Below are 19,282 nucleotides of genomic sequence, written 5' to 3' on the forward strand. Positions count from 1 at the left end.
TTATAATCACTTGTCTTGATACTAGTAATCTATAACACATCATATTTTATTAAACCCTAGGCCTATAAATAGTTAAAAAATAATATAAATTAATAAATGACTAAATGTAAAAGTAAATGTAATAAATGCTCTAAATTAGTTGTTTATTAGTATATAATATAGAGTTATGCATATAGAGTTCTAAAAAAATATGGCTTTAAAAAAGTGTCCTCATTGCTCAGTTTGCCCCGGGTTAGGGGTAAGTTGACCCGAGTCGAGTCAGTGGGTAAGATGCACCATCTGGGTGTAAAATGACCCGACCAAATCTGATTCAAACCCATGTGAAATAAATAATAATTTAAAAACTAATTTAATAATTTCCTTTTGCAAACAGTCATATTTCTTTTCATAAAGTTAACTTTAACAACATAAAACCAACCAAATGAAGTTTAAATTTCAATATTTAATTGTTTGCATTTCTGAAACAATATGTTGAACACCAAAGTTGTAGCCTTCCAAAAAACAGACTAAGTTTGTTGGCCATTAGGGTAAGGACTACAGGTGGAAAGATATATCTGATTATAATGTGTGATATATCAAATAAACTACAAATAATATGTATATATGATAAACTAAACCAATAATATCACATTAAAATACCAGTTTATAATTCAGAGATTTAACTTAACTACAGTGCCTTATGGTGGGGTAAGTTAAAATGCTGACTGAATTTACCCCACAACATTTGTCTCACTTTGCCCCATAGCTGCCATTTTGGAAAAAATAGCTACTGTTGCTTACCAGTTCAGGCTAATATTTAGCTAAATGATTTGCATTGTTTTATATGTTGCTAAATCACCTATGTATCATAAATATTTTTAGACCTGGATAAATTTGCTTTGATGTAACAACCATATCATCTGTTATCCTAAAATGTTACTTTAACAAGCCAAAACACGTTTTTAAAGTAAATGGGTGCTTTCCACTCCTCTCATGTGTTGCTCCTTTTCACAGTCTGGCATAAATGATTGGTGGTTCCAAAATACATGGTCACATGACAGTAAAAGTGTTCAGTTGCCAAGATACAGGGGGCAGGTCAACTACCCACTGGCTCAACTTACTTATTATATGTAACAACTGGATATTTGTATTAACAAGCACCCACCCCCCTAGTGCCCTTTTTTGGTTTTGGGCCACTGCCCCTCAAAATGTGCACGGCCCTGGTTGCATATTAGATGCATGTCGTCAGAAATAACTTGTAAAAGGTGATATGCCACAACACCAAAGAGTTTTTAGGTTTTCTCCGAACATCTGCCTTGTTCTTATCAACCAGTGGTTCTCAACCTTTGACTTGAAGGCCACCCATTGTCCAACACAATATTCAAGGCCCTGGCTATTTTCTCTGAGGTTTCGGGTTTTATCCATGATAATGTTGCTTGTTTTTAACAAGTTTAACAGAAATAATTAAATACGATTAATTTTGTGATAAGATTCAAGATTCTGTTTTGCTTTGTTTGTTATTATTAATTAACACTTCTTGATTTAATTGTGTTTTTAGTATATGAATTTAGTTTTTAAAATTATTACAATTATTTTAAGTCATCTTTTGGAAGTTTGTGGAGGTCCCCAGTGGGCCCCTGGTTGAAAACCACTTCTCTATTATGGTCAAAGCAAGTTACTTTTGTTCACGTTAGTTCAGTGATGTCAATGGGCATCTTGTTTTAAAATATGAGCCTTTACAATGTAAAATCTTACAGTTTTATTCTGACCAAGAAATTGTCCTTGTGTTCAGCAGCTTATATTTACAACTTATATTTGATGTATTGCTATCTTAAGATTTACTGTTTTTCTGCTACAGGATTCTCTGATCAGTTTTGGGTGACAGCATCAGTTCAGAAAGATTCAAGCGCAGTGCAGCTGAGACATGATGAAGGTGACGCTCAGTCTGATTTGAGTAAGAGTAAGGGGTACTGTAAAGTATTACAGTAAAATCAAGCAGGATCATAATCTAATGCTCTACTATCACATGACTGTGTGTGTTTGCAGATGAGCGGCCGGATATTAAAGTCGTCTATGATTCTGAAAAGGGTGAATTTAGAATTCTGTGTGAAATACCAGGATCAGATAATGGTGGTTATACTTGTTTTCTTTCTCTTGGAGATGAATATCCACAATTTAAAAAGATACAATCTCATGAACTGTCTGGAAAAACACAGTGTGGTTTTACAGTCTTGGAATATGAATTTTCAAATAATCTGAAGTCAGTCGAGAATAAAGTAGTGAGCTGCAGTTATTCTCCAAAAAACGCAACATCCAAACGATCATACAGTGAGAAGTACAACCTTACAGGTTTGTAATGTTAGTGTTATCTTCACATTTTCAGTTTGTACAATGTTTTTAATGGAGATTTTTTCTGCTATAGAGTTTTTTTCTGTGAAAATTCAGTCACCACCAACAACAAAGAAAAAAACCTTATGTAAGTTAATTTCATTTATGATTATTAATATTTGTGGTGATTATTTTGTAACATGGTAACAGTTTCTATGCAGATTCAACACCAACTTTCTCTATAAATGCTACGACAATAGAGCCAAAACGTGAGTGAACTAAATGTGACACAACAATACTGATGATTTCAAACAACTTTGAATAGTAAGTTCTTAATATTTCAGCAACTCTGGCTACAGAATCCAGTTCTTGTGAGACCACAATAAACCCTACAACCGGTGAGCACCTTTTTTAATATTAAGATTTAATTTCATGATCATGAGTTTTGTAATAACACCAATATCATTTAAAGGGATTATGATAAAACCATTCTCAAGATAAAATCCAGCATTTAGGACACATGTATTGGAGTTCTGAATTCCCCTGCAGTCATGAGGATCTGATACACTGAGTTTCATTCTGTATTTGCCCTCAGAATTGAGGAACAGTTTGTAGATTCAGCCCCAGTCCTAATGACATTAAAGACTTCACTGCGTAAAATAGCACTTAAAAAAATCTATAAATACATATGGTAAAATAATATTCTGGTTTAGAATAAGTAAACACATGCCAAGAGGTAAAACAAATTAATATTAAATAGATTTGAGGATGTAAACTTTAAGGAAGTAGACCATTATTTAGTCATTCTGAGGTGAAGTGTTCAGATATGACTCATATTGTTCTCAAAACTACGAAATATCACACAATCGGTTTATTATTAAAGTTAGGAAGAAATATGTATGACTATTCATAAAAATAGAATTACTTGGAGATGCTTAATGTCAATAAGTATCTGAACTAAATCAGTGAGAAAATAAGAAATATTTGTATTTAATACTGTAATTGTTTGATGTACTGAATTGCTACATTCTAGAAACTACTCATCCTTCACAACCGCTCAATGTCACATGGAACACGACAGGGGGTGAGTTACAGTGTTACAGTAAATGTTGTTGTTGGAGCAGATGTTAACTTTAACTAAGGTACACTATGTAACTTTTTTTTTTGCTCAAAATTTACAAAATTGATATAATGAGTACATCATGAATCCATCTTCCAAAACATGTTTTTGTCTTATCTTGAATCACTATGGTACACCTATAAGTGTTTATGTTAGGACTATTTTAGAGGCCAGCTGCTGCAGAGAAGCCCAGTATCTACACGACTTGTCATATACATAAACAGAATATAGAAGTAGCTCCGGCTACAATATTCTTCTGCAAGATGCATGCAGTTTTGTTTATTCACCGTTAGAGTGCCAAAAGTTACATAGTGCACCTTTAAAGGAATAGTTCACCTAACAATGAAACGTTGCTGAAAATGTACTCACACTCAGGCCATCTAAAATGTAGATGAGTTTGTTTCGTCATCAAAGAGGTTTGGAGAAGTTTAGCATTTCCTCACTTGCTCCCCGATGAATCCTCTGTAGTGAATGGGTGCCGTCAGAATGAGAGTCCAAACAGCTGATAAAAACATCACAATAATCCACACGACTCCAGTCCATATATTAATGTATTATGAAGTGAAAAGCTAACGGCACCCATTCACACAGCAGAGGATCCACTGGTGAGCAAGTTATGTAATACTATTTTTTTCATATTTGTTCTAATGAAGAAACAAACTCATCTACATTAGATGGTCTGAGGGTGAGTACATTTTCAGCTAATTTTTATTTTGGGGTGAACTATTTCTTTAAGAGGTGTCAGAGTGTTCAAGTGTCTATTCCTCCATTTCAATCTTTTAGTTCTCAAAGTTTCAACTTCTGGTGAAAATGCTGTCCATAGAACACCAAGAACAAGTACGTATTAACAATCAGTATAAATCAGTTAATCACTGCAACAGAAAACTTTACAAATGGTAATCAATCTATCTGATTTCTTGGTGACACAAAGAAACATTGCTCATCCTGACACTGGCAGCCACAAGCGGAGGGATTTTCCTGACCGGACTCATGGGCATCTGTCTATGCTGCATCAGTATGTTACCTACACATCTGAATATACTGTACAGTAGACTGCCTTTTTAATATCCAGTTTGCAGAACAACACATTAATGCACTGGTATGATATATTTTACTAGGACTGCAACCAAGGAAGAAGAGGTAAGACTTTTCTAGTGCACATGCTGTTAGTGTTAAAAGCATAAAAATATAAATAATTTTTATTTCTTATTATTTTAAGCCCTGTGAATACTTCTGTAGCAGCCATTTCCCAGCCCTCAGGTGAATCATAATTAGTTATACTAATTATTATGTAATGCATGTTATGAGCAGGTTATGTACATTAGTGTATTGAGAAAAAAATTAATATTGTGATAAAATATCATTATAACATGTATTTCTAATGTATCAGATGATATTGATGCCAACGAGGAACGTTCTGAAGAAAATGGGGTGAGTATAAAGACCTGTGACAGAGACCTTCCAACGTTTACAGCCACCACCACATTTATTTATTTACTTCTCTTTTATTTCTTCACATATTGTATATTTATCTACTTTCTTTGCTCTACAGATGAAACTGTACCACGTGTACTGCACCATCCCTGATGTCGCTGCAGACTCTCATGTGTTATACAGTCTGGCACAAATGCCAAACCATCCTCTGCCAGTTTAAGTTTATATCATTATATTATAATAATTCAACTAATTGACATTAAAAGAGAATGTGGATGTTTCACTTTCAATCAAACTGTCTTGTTTTTCTAATAATCAAAAACAAAAAGCAATGCCAGAAAAATGTGATATCAGATATGATTGGTCTATTAATGGCATGCACATTTGAACTTGATCACTGCTGTGCAATACAAAAAACAAACAAACACTGTTTTGTGTGACATTTTCAGTGGTTTCACTGTATGTTTGTGGTCAGTATGTGTGGCACACTACTGCACATGCACACCCAGCCTCTCACTTCTCCCTTAAACTTTTCTTTGTATCTCAGCCCAGTGAGAATCTGTGATTTAAAACGAACATTTTAGCCGCATAGTTTTAGTCATTACATCCTTGTATTTCTGCATTGTTGCTTTTTGTCAAAGCCAAAGGTCATCAAACATTATTCCATTACTCGAACATTACAAAAGAAGCTTATTTTCCCCCAAAATAAGGTTATTCAAACAAAAACACATAATTTTCACAAAAGCTTTACATTACATAAATAACTATTACATTTTTACCATTTGTATCACTCCACTTCAAATTATTGTGACCCCCCCCCCCCCTTGTGTTTTTTTTTTTATTTTATACCGCCCAGCACTAGGATGTACTTTTTAATAATCTACAATGTATGTATAGTGCCACAATCAATCAATCAATCAATAATTGAATAAAAGTTTTCAGTACAAATTAGCACAAGTCAAGCTGCGATACCAAAGAGGACCACAGGGAGACGCCAAAGACCACTAAATCGCCTGCCTTTAGTAGCCTACTATAAGGATCCATTCACAATCGCTAAATCTCTGACCACCGCATAATCAGCATTCATTATAAAACACTCTTGAATTTAAGCCAAATACACACTGAAAATAATAATTACTGACATCTGGACGTAAGTCACTATTCTGGTGAAATCGGCCGTGTTTTCTCTGCATTAGGCTGTTTTGAATTTACTGTTTGAATTCGTTTACTGGATCCTTGGACTTTGCAGGAGTTTACCGGTTTAAAATGATGTGATCGCAAAAGCCTGCTTCTTTTCATTTTAAGATATTACTTTCGTTATAAAGTACTGATTCAAATTAGTAATCACTAATTAATTATTATTCTACTACTCTGGGCGCCTCCCCTGACATGCTCTCGCGCCCCACACACTCCACTTGCATTCATTTATGTGATTGGTCTAGATTAGAGGTGATCCCGCCTGGGTAGTGTGATTTATATAGTGTCCTTTTTAATCATATTATGGGGTCATATAATCACCCAGACCCTGACGCTTTTACTCTGAGTACTGGCAACATGTCAGAAGTGCCGGTACGCACAAAAAAGTGCAGGTAGCCTACTCTAAAGCCTAAAATATAGAAGTGCCGGGAACTGTGTTCCGGTGCGTACCGGCCCACTTCAAGCACTGGTTCAGTCCTATGGTAAGTGATCTCTTTTGTTTTAAATCTTATGTGAAGTTTCCCCATGAAATAAGGTAGACCCCTTTTTCTACCTCCTTTCAAATTTCAATAAACTGTAAGTGTACATCTTTCTTTAACCATTATACATAAGGTCTATAAGTGCATTGCTAACTTTATAATTACTATAACAGCACAATTGAGTTAACCAATTCACTATGCAATCTGATTTATAACTCAGACTTAAAACTAATGGAAACTAACTGGACAATTAACGCTGTTTTAAAGCAGCCGAGTTACTAACTTGTTTGTGGTGTCATGTATTATTGACTAAAGTCATTGTTTTATTCTGCAGAGTGCAGACCCACAGATTGCAAGACTATAAAGTTGTTTACCAAATGTTGCATGAATTAACTGCAGAATGCACGACCATGCCACAACATTCCCACTGTGATTATCTATTTCTTGTATGTATGATTGTTAAAATCACACTCTAAAAGACATAAATGAAATTGTGACACTGATTAGATGAATTTACAATTAAATAAAAATACATTTTAAAACTCTATATATAATGGAATTGATCTGCATGTGAACTGATTATGCTGTTGTTGTATTTCCAAACTAGTAGTTGATTTAAAATTGTGATAGCTAGGCCTGGAAATGAGGTCGTGTATAAGTATTTTAAATGCACCTTGTGATGTTGTTGAAATCTCGTTTCAGTTTCAACAGCGACCTCTACTGTTGAAGCTTTGACTACTGCCACAGGAACTTGTGAGTGACCTTCATTTTTAGACTAAAACATACCTGAATTACATTGAAGGGATTCAGGTTTAAAAAGGTTCTTGTCAGCATCTACTGTTGTTAAAGGATGAGTGGTTAGACATTTATTTTCTTCATTTCCACCGATAGTTGTCAAAGCCTCAACTCCTGGTACAACTGCTGTTATTGGAAGTTAGTATTAAAAATGATCTGAAATTAATCAGTCAATAATAACTGAAAACTTTGCATATGGTGATCAGTCGATCTGATTTCTTGGTTGCAGAAAGAAATGTGTCTCATCATAAAACACCAGCAGGGGGGATTTTCACTGCAGAAATCAATTTTATGGATGAAGAATGGAGGCCAGAAACAACGGTTTTAAGTTAAAAAGTAAAGTGGTGTGGATTATTGTGATGTTTTTATCAGCTGTTTGGACTCTCATTCTGACGGCACCCATTCACTGCAGAGGATCCATTGGTGATCAAGTGATATTATGCTACATTGCTCCAAATATTTTCCCATGAAGAAACAAACTCATCTACATTTTGGATGGACTGAGGGTGAGTACATTTTCAGTAAATTTTTATTTTGAACTATTTCTTTAAACTTACTGTCATTTAAAGAGGATCTGATCTCTTTTAAATTTTTTCAAGTTGCAAAATTATGGCCTGTTTCCTGCATATTATATTATATTATAAACAGAACACTTATAATAGAACTTATTAGTCAGAGATAGTTCTGGATAGCTGTAGATCTTTTTAGTAGTTATACCACTATTGTCAGTAGATTAACTGAACATTATAACATCATAACAATTTTATCATATATTGTAGTGCTTTATGATACACGTCAAATTGCATATGTTATTAAGTGCAGTCTTATCTACACTTTTACCTACGTAAAAAGTACACTATAAGGTTTCCTGTGGTCTGATGTACCACTGCATAATTCACCCATTGTTTGAGTCTCATTCTGTCTCTTTTCTCACACTTGCTGTAATGGAGTTTTTCCATCTTCATAATTTTTCGGCTCCTCGTGGAGGTTCAGTCTTACAGCAAGTTATTTATCATGTTTAATTGTTGCTTAAAAACTAATATTCACATTTGTATTCATGTTTTGAATAAGTTTCATTGTCTAGAATATTTCCTTATGTTTGATTGGTAAATAGAAAATTCAATCACGCAAAGTACAAAATGATTACAAATAGTGAAAACTGCAGGGGAATAAGGATGTTTAATACATATAAAGGAATATTTGAATAGGTGTGACACATGTAAAGGTCTTATTCAAATGAATTTAAGTCTGTAAGAATATGGACCTTGTTTATTAAATGGTGTGCTTGTAAACATGGTCATTTAAGAGATGTAATGAAGTGATCTGTTTTGTGTTGTTTCAGCATCTCCTACTGTAAAAGTATCTCCAGGTGTCATAAGAGAGTCCAGCGCAGTGAAGATCAGCTGTGAGACGCCAGATGTTACAGTGAATCAGTGTTATTTCAAAACAAACAAAGAACAGAAGAATATAAAAGTCAGTTCATCATGTGCTCACTGGTGCTGAAGTGTATATTATGCTGTAATATTAATAACAGTACTACATATAATTTTATTTCTAAACTAAATGAACACTGTAACATTGTTGTAACCTATTTTAAATCTTAACAGTGACCTCATACTGATGAAGCTTTGATCTGCCCAGATCTGCCTTCTGTTAACATGAATTTGAGTTGTACATGTGGTCACATGATCTACATTCACAGAACTGACTGCACAATGGATTAAAATGGCTTCCTGTGGTCTGATGTGCTACTTCCTAATTTGTCGTCGCTTTTCTCAAATTTGCTGTAATGGAGTTGATCGTTTTCATAGTGATTCAGCTCCTGATGGAGGTTCAGTCCTACAGTAAGAGATCTTTGTTGTTTAATGTTGATTAAATTCTGTAGTCTGTCACATATATTGTGTTTTTGCTTTTTTGTACATTGTCTATTTTTATATTATTCTTTTTATTATCTGTGTCCTGTCTTGTCACTGTCATTCTGTTACACTGTGGAGCTTCTGTCACTAAAACAAATTCCTCGTATGTGTAAACATACCTAGCAATAAAGCTCATTCTAATTCTGATTCTGATTTGAAGTGAACTAATTTTCATTTTCTATAATATTTCAGCAATATTTTTCTCAAGTGACGTGTGATGTTTTAATACAACCTACCTGACATATTGTTTGAACTATAGAATATTCCTGTATATAGTACATTTTATTAGCAGCTGACTTCACATTTTAGAACCCAAAATGTGTGATTGGAATATTATTGTACTTGTAAACATGGTCAATGAGATGTAATGATCTGTTTCGTGTTGTTTCAGCATCCCCTACTGTAAAAATATCTCCAGATGTCATAAGAGAGTCCAGCTCAGTGAAGATCAGCTGTGAGACGCCAAATGTTACAGTGAATCAGTGTTATTTCAACACAAACAGTGAGGAGAAGAATGTAAAAACCAGTTGGAGATGTGAGCTGGATCTCACTGGTGCTGAAGTGTTCAGATGGGCAGCTGTAACATCACCTGGATCACTCGACATTTACTGTTACTACACAATACATGGGATTGATAAACCATCACGCCATTCTCCTCCTGCCACAGTGACGGTTCTAGGTGAGAAATTTCAGCCTGGTTTCATTGTTTGTATGTAGGTATTAACATAACATTTACAGGTTAAAAAACATAAAAAATGTTGTACATTTGGATAAATGCTGAAACATACAGTGTATGTATTGACACCATCTAAAATGAAAACAATTGTTAAACATTTACAGCTAAAGTAACAAAATATTTACGAATATTTTATATCATAAAGATATTTGTATCATTGCATTTTAACCATTTTATAGATTTTAACCATTTTAGATCCCATAACCCTAACTTAAAACCTAACCATTACAATTTCATACAGAATATAAAAATAATATATAAATGTCATGTACAGAAATGTAGGCCTACAATTACATTTTTAGTAACAATTCACGAGTTCGCCTGCCCATCCAGTCCTGACATATCACTTATTACTTCACTGTCACAGTAGTGAATTGCCACTACAAAAATTAGATTTCTAACCCCTCGATGATTCATGAGTGGCAGAGAAATAACATTTAAGCTGATTTGAGAGTGGTGGAAAATGTCGCTGCTGCGACAGTGACATATTGAAGACTTGTTGGGTGATAGTCCTGGTGAAAGTAAGGAGGGGATTTGAAGTCCTGCTGTAAATTCTGCTTTAATTATAAAGCAGAAGACCAGATTAACCAACTGAGGAACAGCATTAGTTCGGCAGAATTGGACATGATGGGTGTAAGTATATGCATTACCATTTTCAGAATAAGCAGAAGAAAATACTTTACACACAGCCCACTGCACGTACATGTCAGAGAGAGATTCATGAATGGCATTCCAAGCAAGCAATTTCACGATGCACAGTAGTGTTGTCAAAAGTACCGACTTTGGTACCAGTCGGTACTGAAATTTAAAAAATGTCCATTTCCTGCTAGCACAGCTGTTTGGCCATTGTGTTCATGGCATGTGCCATCGTATGCATTAATTAGGTCTTTGTCAGGCCAAGTTGTCAGTTATTCTGGAAACAGACCCAGTTTTGCTGAACTGTAATGATGAAAATCAGAATACAGAGATGTGAGCTCGTGATGTGAGCTCTCGCTCACTGGATCTCAGATCAGTATTTGGTTTGGAGGTCAGACTTCCTCTGTGGAAATAACTTGTTTCTACACTGTAAAGAAGAGAAGTTCAAAAAGAGAAATTCAAAAACGGTCTCCTCACTCTGATCCAATGACAGTAACAGTCCAGTGTACTTTTTTTTATTAATACACTCATGTTAACAAATATGGATGAGGGGATGTCAAGTTACACCAGCCGTATGTGACATACATTATTTTATTTATATTTATTTGAAGGACCTGTACCGTGCACAACAACAACAAAAACTTTGTTAAAGTTTGCAAATAATTAATACTCTACTCTTAATGTCCTTAAAATGACAATTATTCTTTCAGGTTCATTGTTGAACCATTCCAAGACAAACCTGTCAACAAGTACAACAAAAAAAACGATGTTTATTAAATATTTATATACTGTGCATCACCACACATTTCACAATGTCTTTTCAACAGCTGTAACTGTAATGTCCACTTCTGAAACCCTAACATACACTACAATTGGTAAGTTCCTGATAACACATTTTCTGGTTATTCCATTATTTTTTAATTGGAAAAACAATTCCCTTCTGAAAAGTGATTCCCTTTGCGATATTTATTTTTATTATCAGACCTCCATTCCAAGACAAACCTGTCAACAAGTACAACAAAAAAAACGATGAGTAAGTTCATCCACTCTTCCTTGTAAAATTAATGTTGGATTCATATATTGGATTCATGGATGTTGGAGACTCATGATTATGGTGTTTTAAACATGGTTAATATTTGTTTATGAATTATGTATATTTTTATTAAATAATAATAATAATACATAAACAATAATACATTTTATTTGTAATGCACCTTTCTCAAACTCAAAGTGCTCCAAAAATACATATGAAAAATAGATTCGCAATAATAAATCTTAAATTAGAAACTTTACTAAAAAGATGTGTCTTAAGAAGTTTCTTAAAACAAATCAAGGAAGCAGCTTTCCTAATAAACATTAGAGGAGAAGCCCCCCCCCATGGTTTTTTATTTACAATGAGGCTGATAAAGAGGGAGACAACCAGCAGAGCGGAGAGAGCGAGAGGGAGTGGAAAGAGTACCCAAGTACACCAGCCGTATGTGACATACATTATTTTATTTATATTTATTTGAAGGACCTGTACCGTGCACAACAACAACAAAAACTTTGTTAAAGTTTGCAAATAATTAATACTCTACTCTTAATGTCCTTAAAATGACAATTATTCTTTCAGGTTCATTGTTGAACCATTCCAAGACAAACCTGTCAACAAGTACAACAAAAAAAACGATGAGTAAGTTCATCCACTCTTCCTTGTAAAATTAATGTTGGATTCATATATTGGATTCATGGATGTTGGAGACTCATGATTATGGTGTTTTAAACATGGTTAATATTTGTTTATGAATTATGTATATTTTTATTAATATTCTGTTATAAGACTATAACTATATGCTGTTTTTTTCTGCAGTTTCCATTACAAACTCCACTTTGCCTGGTAACAGTAGAATATCAGAACATAGTAAGTACTTAAGGATGGAATGCACTACACGACTTTTCAAATCTGAACCAATTTTTAAACTACAGACATCATACGCTTGCCAACTTTGTAAATAGTTACAGAGGAAAACTGGCCATCATACACGAAATGGATCACAAACTACCAGACTTTCTAGTTGAGTGCTCTAAAAAGATATCTGAACAAAATGTTAAATCACACTGGAACATTCTGTGTTTCACCCAATATGTTTGCTTATTTATTTATATTTTTGGGGGAAGTTACCTAGATTTAATAAAATGTTACTATACTTCTTTTAGCTCTGGCTTGCAGACATAAAAAGTTTGTTGTTTTTATGTTAAATATAACTTAAGATGTTCTCACTGCAGTTTCAACAGAAGCGTCCACTCAAAAAGCTTCACAAATACACACATGTGAGTAAAGTTTAGTGCACAATTAAAACTTGTACCTGACCAAAAAAATAAAAAAAGTTTATTCATATAGCTAATTATTTTACCATTTCAATTTCAGCAACAATGGCTGTCACTTTCACAACAGCATCCCCCAGAACAGGTAACTTTTTCTATCTTTTCTAAATATTAGCAATCTGCAATATTAAGATTTTTTATTTTACCATGAATTCATTCAACTCTGAAACCTTGATGTGTATGTTCACCATAGTCAATTAACCTATGATTTCATTTGAGGTTTTTTTTTTCTGTTGCAGCTGTTTCTAATGTTCACACTTCAATGGCTCATCCGACAGATCCACAAACAGGTTTTAATATTATTTTAGAGTCTTTGCTTCCATATTTGAATTAATTGGATGATTTGATTCCATTTCAAATCTCTGTAAAACGTTTACTTCTTTCCATGCACACAACAAAATTAAAACAAATATATGTCAGGTGGACTGATATATCTAAAGAACACATTAAACATCATAATACACATAAACATGGACTGAAATGTTGGTTTTGTTTTGACACAGGCACATGGTTTTTAGTGCTGGTTTCCACTGGTGTTGCTGTATTCTTGTCTGGACTCACAGGACTCATCTGTCTGTGTCGGTTTGCAAGTAAGTCAAGTTTACAAATGTACACTCTTTGGGCCTCATTCATCAATCTTTCGTAAACATATAAGTACATTTAGAGTAATTGGTACGTAAAAAACGGATTCACAAACGTGTGTATCTAAATGAATTCAAAATTTTTAAATAGTGTACTCTCATTCACAATTAACATAATCCCCGCCCATGAATTACAATATATGTGAATTGAGTACTTTTTACTTATTTCCTTAAAATAAGGAATTTTATGTGATCTTTTTGTCCTCAAGCTTCTCCACTGCAGAAACCAGGCAAATACGTTTAATCTTTAATAGCTTAAAAATTACCTGTCAATATGAGCAAACAAACTTGTGAAATATCATTATAATGCATACTGTATGCTGAAAATGAAAATTTAAGCCATGAATAAGGCTCATTGTACATTCTGTTGGATAGATACTGAGCTTAATGCTGTTCAATATAGAATTTATAATGCAAGCTAGAATTAAACATATAATGCAGTAACTCATTGTTTTCTAGGTCAAAAAATAAGAAAACTGTAAGTTTTTTTTCATGCATTCAATTCAGTAGTCTGTGATATATATTGCTCTAAATATTTATTTTTCATAAAAAAATATTTTTGTAGTCCAGGAGCTAAATGTGTAAATGTTTAGCTTCTAATCTGATATATACATGTATGAAAAGATGCCATAAAGAGCTAAATTTGATTCTTTGCTAAATTAGATCAATAAAAATGGAAGTGCCCAGTCAAGGAATTAGTATGGTGAGTATATGTGCATTTACAATTTTATGTACATACATAAAATTATATACATACTGTATATAAAATTAATTGACTATGTTATTTAGAGTGGTTCTGGATCTGCAGATATATATTCCCTGATCACTTCTGTACCAGAAACATCTCAGCCCATATCTGGAGGTAAGAGAACATCATTCTCAGGGAATGATCTCAGATAAATTAAAAGCATAGTTGCTAACAGATGTCACCATGTGAGTTAAAGGTTAGAAACGCTGTGCAGTGACTGCAGTGTCTGGTACCATTTCCTCTTTCAGGTCTTCAGCAGATCAGCATTAATAACCACATCTTCTTAAAGGAACAGTTCAGGCCATAATAAAAAAAAACTCACCATAAAGGATCTTACAATAACAATAATAATAATAATAATAATAATACATTTTATTTGTAATGCACCTTTCTCAAACTCAAAGTGCTCCAAAAATACATATGAAAAATAGATTCGCAATAATAAATCTTAAATTAGAAACTTTACTAAAAAGATGTGTCTTAAGAAGTTTCTTAAAACAAATCAAGGAAGCAGCTTTCCTAATAAACATTAGAGGAGAAGCCCCCCCCCATGGTTTTTTATTTACAATGAGGCTGATAAAGAGGGAGACAACCAGCAGAGCGGAGAGAGCGAGAGGGAGTGGAAAGAGTAACCAAGTCACAAATGTAATCTGGAGCCAAATTTCCCTTTTCACACATGGCCATGTAGTTTTGGATTTTATTTTCCCTTAATAATAAAAACCTTCATTTAAAAACTGCATGTTGTGTTCACTTGTGTTATCTTTTACTAATATTTAAATTTGTTTGATGATCTGAAACATTCAAGTGTGACAAACATGCAAAAAAATAAGAAATCAGGAAGGGGGCCAACACTTTTTCGCACCACTGTACATCAGACTTGCATTGAGACTTAAGTTCTATATTCCAAGTATAATTATACGGAGATCTCCCCATTTGTTTCAGTCTATTTTGCAAATGCTCTCATTCAGTCATGGTGTCTGGTATCAAGACATGGATTGATTGTGTTTGGTGTCACTGTCATCAAATCTAACATTATGCATACAATTTGAAGCTTTTTCGGGAAGCCATTTTACATTTGTCTTCTTGTTTTGTATAGTTTTCTATTGACTCTGTTTGACCCTCTTCATCATGCTGTTCTTTCAAAGGCCTCGAACACCCAGAGTCACATCAGGAGAGCACAGCAGATCCCACAGACACTCACTCTTTCATTATGTCTGTAAATTCAGTTTACCAGCCATCAGGTAATGACATCTTTCTCTCATTAAAGTGGTCATATTATGAGGAATCACATTTTTGTTTTGTTCACATAAGAGTTGTTAATATAGGCCTACTATGAAAACAAACTGTAGTTTCACAACTTAAAACTTCCTCTGTATTCCAAAAACTAAATTTTTGGTGTGTACATTTAGAAGGTGAGATAGCCTTCTAATCATGCTGAGCTAATATGGAGGAAGTTGGACAAATATTAAATTCATCACAACACTGATGCATAGAATGATTCAGAGAGATTATTCTGCTGTGTCAAAGCTAAAAATACATTAAAGTTTTATGACAAAGAGCTTGTTCATCAAGGTCAACGCGTTTAATGCCTTTGTATTGCATTACAGATGTTTTAGTCAATAAACAACAGAAACAGGAAAATCCAGAGGAAAATGAGGTATGTTTGAACAATGTCACACACCAAATACATAACTGTCCATCATGAACAGAATACAAACACATTTACTTGTGTCTTAATAATCTTTCTTCTTCCTTAAGAATGTTTATCACCTGTACTCCATGATCCCTGACAAACCAGTTCACTCAAATGCAGAAGATCACGTGTACAGTTTGGTGAAGATGCACTGACAAATCCCATGTCTGTGTTCATTATGTATTGCGACTATAATTAAAGTGTATTTACTTTCAGACAAAAACAGTAGGTGTTTATTTTTTTATTATTCAATGTTTGGTGTGGAATATACTGTGACCTCAGTGAATATCCAGAGCATCTTCTCTGGCAAACCCACTAGTACCACTTGTGGAGCTTGGGCATTCAATAAGAGCTGAACTAAAATTGTAATGATAAATGAAATCTTTTACTTCTTTTCTAAAGAAATTGAACCATCTGAAGGTTTGAGCCAAATGTTTTTTTTCTTATAAGTTTGTTGTATTTAAAAACGGCTTAAATCAGTTTTTTCAAATTCCATCATGTGACGTTAGCTTCTCCTCCCACAAAATCCAGCCGATTACATCAGAGATGGAAGAGAGAATAATGATTCACATCCTGTTTTTAGTCTTTTTCTGTACATTTACAATATATATATATATATATATATATATATATATATATATATATATATATATATATATATATATATATATATATATATATATATATATATATATATATATATATATATATATATATATATATATATATATATATATATATATATATATATATATATATATATATATATATATATATATATATATATATATATATATATATATATATATATATATATATATATATATATATATATATATATATATATATATATATATATATATATATATATATATATATATATATATATATATATATATATATATATATATTTTGTTGTGTTAGTAATTCTGAATGGGTGTGTACTCTGTATAGTATATGTTTTAAGAATCATCCTCAAACGTAAAGTAGAATTTAACATTTATCTTTTAAAATGTATTTTATTTTAAATGTTTCAGGCCTCTAAAACTATTACATTAGATATTATTGTTCATGCTCTATGACTGTATGTAAACGTTACATTGCATATGGCTGTAAATGTAAATCGTGATCTATACTTTCATCTGCATGAAAATGCAGAGTATGTTGTAAGGTTTCTGTGGTCTGTTGCGCTACTTCATAATTCACCCATTGTGTAAGACTCATTCTTACATTCTTACATTGTTTTCTCGTTTTGTCAATAAACCAAAATTTGATTTCTTATGTCATGACGCTTTTAAAGTAATAAATAAATAAATAAATAAATATTTCCGTAAATGACAATAAATTAACATTAATATTTTCAAATCTCTCATGTCCATCATTTTACTATTCATTGTTTACATGGGTCCTGTTGCAAATACATTTATGAGTTTGCTTAAAGGGTAAAACCAAAACATGGACCGTAGTTGGAAAATGATGCATGTAAACATGGTCTATAAAGAGATTTAATGACTGATTGATCTGATTTGTTGAAGAATTTCCTAAAGTAAAAATATCTCCAGATGTCATAAGAGAGTCCAGCTCAGTGAAGATCCGCTGTGAGACAGAACCACAAGTAATAGTGAATAAATGTCATTTCTACATAAACGGAGAGGAGAAGGAAATGAAAAACAATTCATCATGTGAGCTGGATCTCACTGGTGCTGAAGTGCTCAGATGGGCAGCTGTAAAATCAACTGAACTGATCCACATTTACTGCTACTACATAACTGCGAGAGGCTCATTAACATCATCTAGTTCTGATCCTGCCACAGTGACGGTTCTAGGTGAGATATTTTTTTACTGATCATGGATTATTTTACTTTATACAGATTCACTTGAGAAACTCATCATCAGTTAGTGATGAAGATGTTACACCTATAGGGCACTTCTGGATGGACTGGATAATATTTGTAAAGACCCCTTCAATAGGCTGTAATAGTACTGATTAAGATACTGTCCCAGTGACAAGCTTTTGTACCCCTAAAGACTCATCACTAAATTCATCAAATCAATTGTTAATACTAATGTGTGTGTTGTTATTTTCCCTCCAAAACCACACATTACTAAAGAAGTAACAATACATATTTTTGTTATTTGAGGATCTTTATCTCCAACAAGCAAGCTTTGCTTTAAAGTTTGATAATAATGTAAAACGGCTCTCTATAATGCTGATAAATTCTCTCTGCAGTTCCAACCTCAACCACCACTGAACAAACTACTACAACAGCCATGAAAACCTGTGAGTAATTGAGCTTGTAAATCAATTATTCTTACTCCATTCTGAATGTCCTGAAAACAACAATCATTCTTTTAATTTAATGAGTATTTATCGAGCATTTACTCTCTACGGTACATCACCACACATTTCACAATGTCTTTTCATCAGCATTAACTGTAAAGTCCACTTCTGAAACTACAACATACAGTAAAACTAGTAAGTTGCTAATAATAGCTTTTCTGGTTATTTTAGATTAAATCTGAGAAATTATTTCCTTCTAAAAACTGATTGCCCTTGCAATGTTATTTTTTATTAGCAGACCTCCAATTCAAAACAAACCCGCCAAACAGTACAGCAAAGGAAACCATATGTAAGTTCATCCACTCTTTCTTGATGGTAAGAGTCACTGTGTAGAATTAATATGTTGGATTCAAAAGTTCAAATATAGCTGGGAATTATTTTCAAAGTTTATTGGTACATCAGTAACTCATAGTGGCAGTTCCTGAATATAAACAGTAAACACAGAGAATTCAACAAAGAGTCTCATGATTGTGCTGCTTAACAGTAGAATGTCAGCAAATAGTGAAGGCCAGAATGCACTACATGACTTTTGCCAAGATTTTTGCCCTTATTTACAGTCTTGATACATTCATTTGCTAGATTTTTTTTAATGATTTTTTTTTGTGAGAGCTTACAACTTACAGAGAAATCAGTTTGTCTGTTAAAAGTCATTCAGAAATGTGCACAAATATGTCTGTAATAATCCAGTAATCTAACAATCAAGAAAGACTGTGAAGATTTATGTTCTCGATATAGGAAATTAAATTCAAATAAAACTGTTGATAAAAAAAACATATAAATTCACATATAATTGCATATAATGTTTTGGAGTCATGTGGAACCAATTTACGTTAAATCGTGAAAAGCCCCCCCCCCCCCCCCCCCCCCCCCCACCA

General features: G+C 33.3%; 2 protein-coding genes across 2 annotated transcripts in view; both read left to right on the forward strand.

The window, feature by feature from the left end:
* LOC107581779 (uncharacterized) overlaps nt 1-5,081 on the forward strand; it is a 13,331-nt gene extending 8,250 nt beyond the window's left edge. Inside the window, exons 4-15 of the mRNA XM_016267432.1 lie at nt 1,838-1,933; nt 2,026-2,328; nt 2,402-2,455; nt 2,529-2,576; nt 2,652-2,705; nt 3,341-3,391; nt 4,211-4,264; nt 4,359-4,442; nt 4,546-4,567; nt 4,647-4,687; nt 4,818-4,858; nt 4,980-5,081. Coding sequence (XP_016122918.1) covers nt 1,838-1,933; nt 2,026-2,328; nt 2,402-2,455; nt 2,529-2,576; nt 2,652-2,705; nt 3,341-3,391; nt 4,211-4,264; nt 4,359-4,442; nt 4,546-4,567; nt 4,647-4,687; nt 4,818-4,858; nt 4,980-5,081 — 950 coding nt within the window. The remainder of the gene's footprint in view (nt 1-1,837; nt 1,934-2,025; nt 2,329-2,401; nt 2,456-2,528; nt 2,577-2,651; nt 2,706-3,340; nt 3,392-4,210; nt 4,265-4,358; nt 4,443-4,545; nt 4,568-4,646; nt 4,688-4,817; nt 4,859-4,979) is intronic.
* A 3,945-nt stretch (nt 5,082-9,026) lies between these two features.
* LOC107582151 (uncharacterized) lies at nt 9,027-16,278 on the forward strand. The gene is made up of 15 exons (XM_016267881.1): nt 9,027-9,176; nt 9,640-9,927; nt 11,448-11,495; nt 11,603-11,653; nt 12,470-12,520; nt 12,886-12,930; nt 13,028-13,069; nt 13,224-13,274; nt 13,488-13,574; nt 14,085-14,103; nt 14,289-14,328; nt 14,415-14,487; nt 15,519-15,614; nt 15,981-16,030; nt 16,132-16,278. Exons 1-15 carry the CDS (start codon nt 9,122-9,124, stop codon nt 16,219-16,221), a joined length of 1,086 nt encoding a protein of 361 aa, XP_016123367.1. The 5' UTR covers nt 9,027-9,121; the 3' UTR covers nt 16,222-16,278.
* The last annotated feature ends 3,004 nt before the right edge of the window (nt 16,279-19,282 follow it).

This window comes from Sinocyclocheilus grahami, unplaced genomic scaffold, assembly GCF_001515645.1.
Source record: "Sinocyclocheilus grahami isolate Dianchi unplaced genomic scaffold, SAMN03320097.WGS_v1.1 scaffold3.1, whole genome shotgun sequence".
Lineage (NCBI taxonomy): Eukaryota > Metazoa > Chordata > Actinopteri > Cypriniformes > Cyprinidae > Sinocyclocheilus > Sinocyclocheilus grahami.

Excerpts from the sequence above, each read along its gene's own strand:
- LOC107582151 (XM_016267881.1), top strand. The coding sequence starts at position 9,122 with ATGGAGTTGATCGTTTTCATAGTGATTCAGCTCCTGATGGAGGTTCAG. Across the intron at positions 11,654-12,469 it reads TACAACAAAAAAAACGATGA|TTTCCATTACAAACTCCACT; the intron begins GTAAGTTCATCC and ends TTTTTTCTGCAG. Across the intron at positions 15,615-15,980 it reads TTCAGTTTACCAGCCATCAG|ATGTTTTAGTCAATAAACAA; the intron begins GTAATGACATCT and ends ATTGCATTACAG.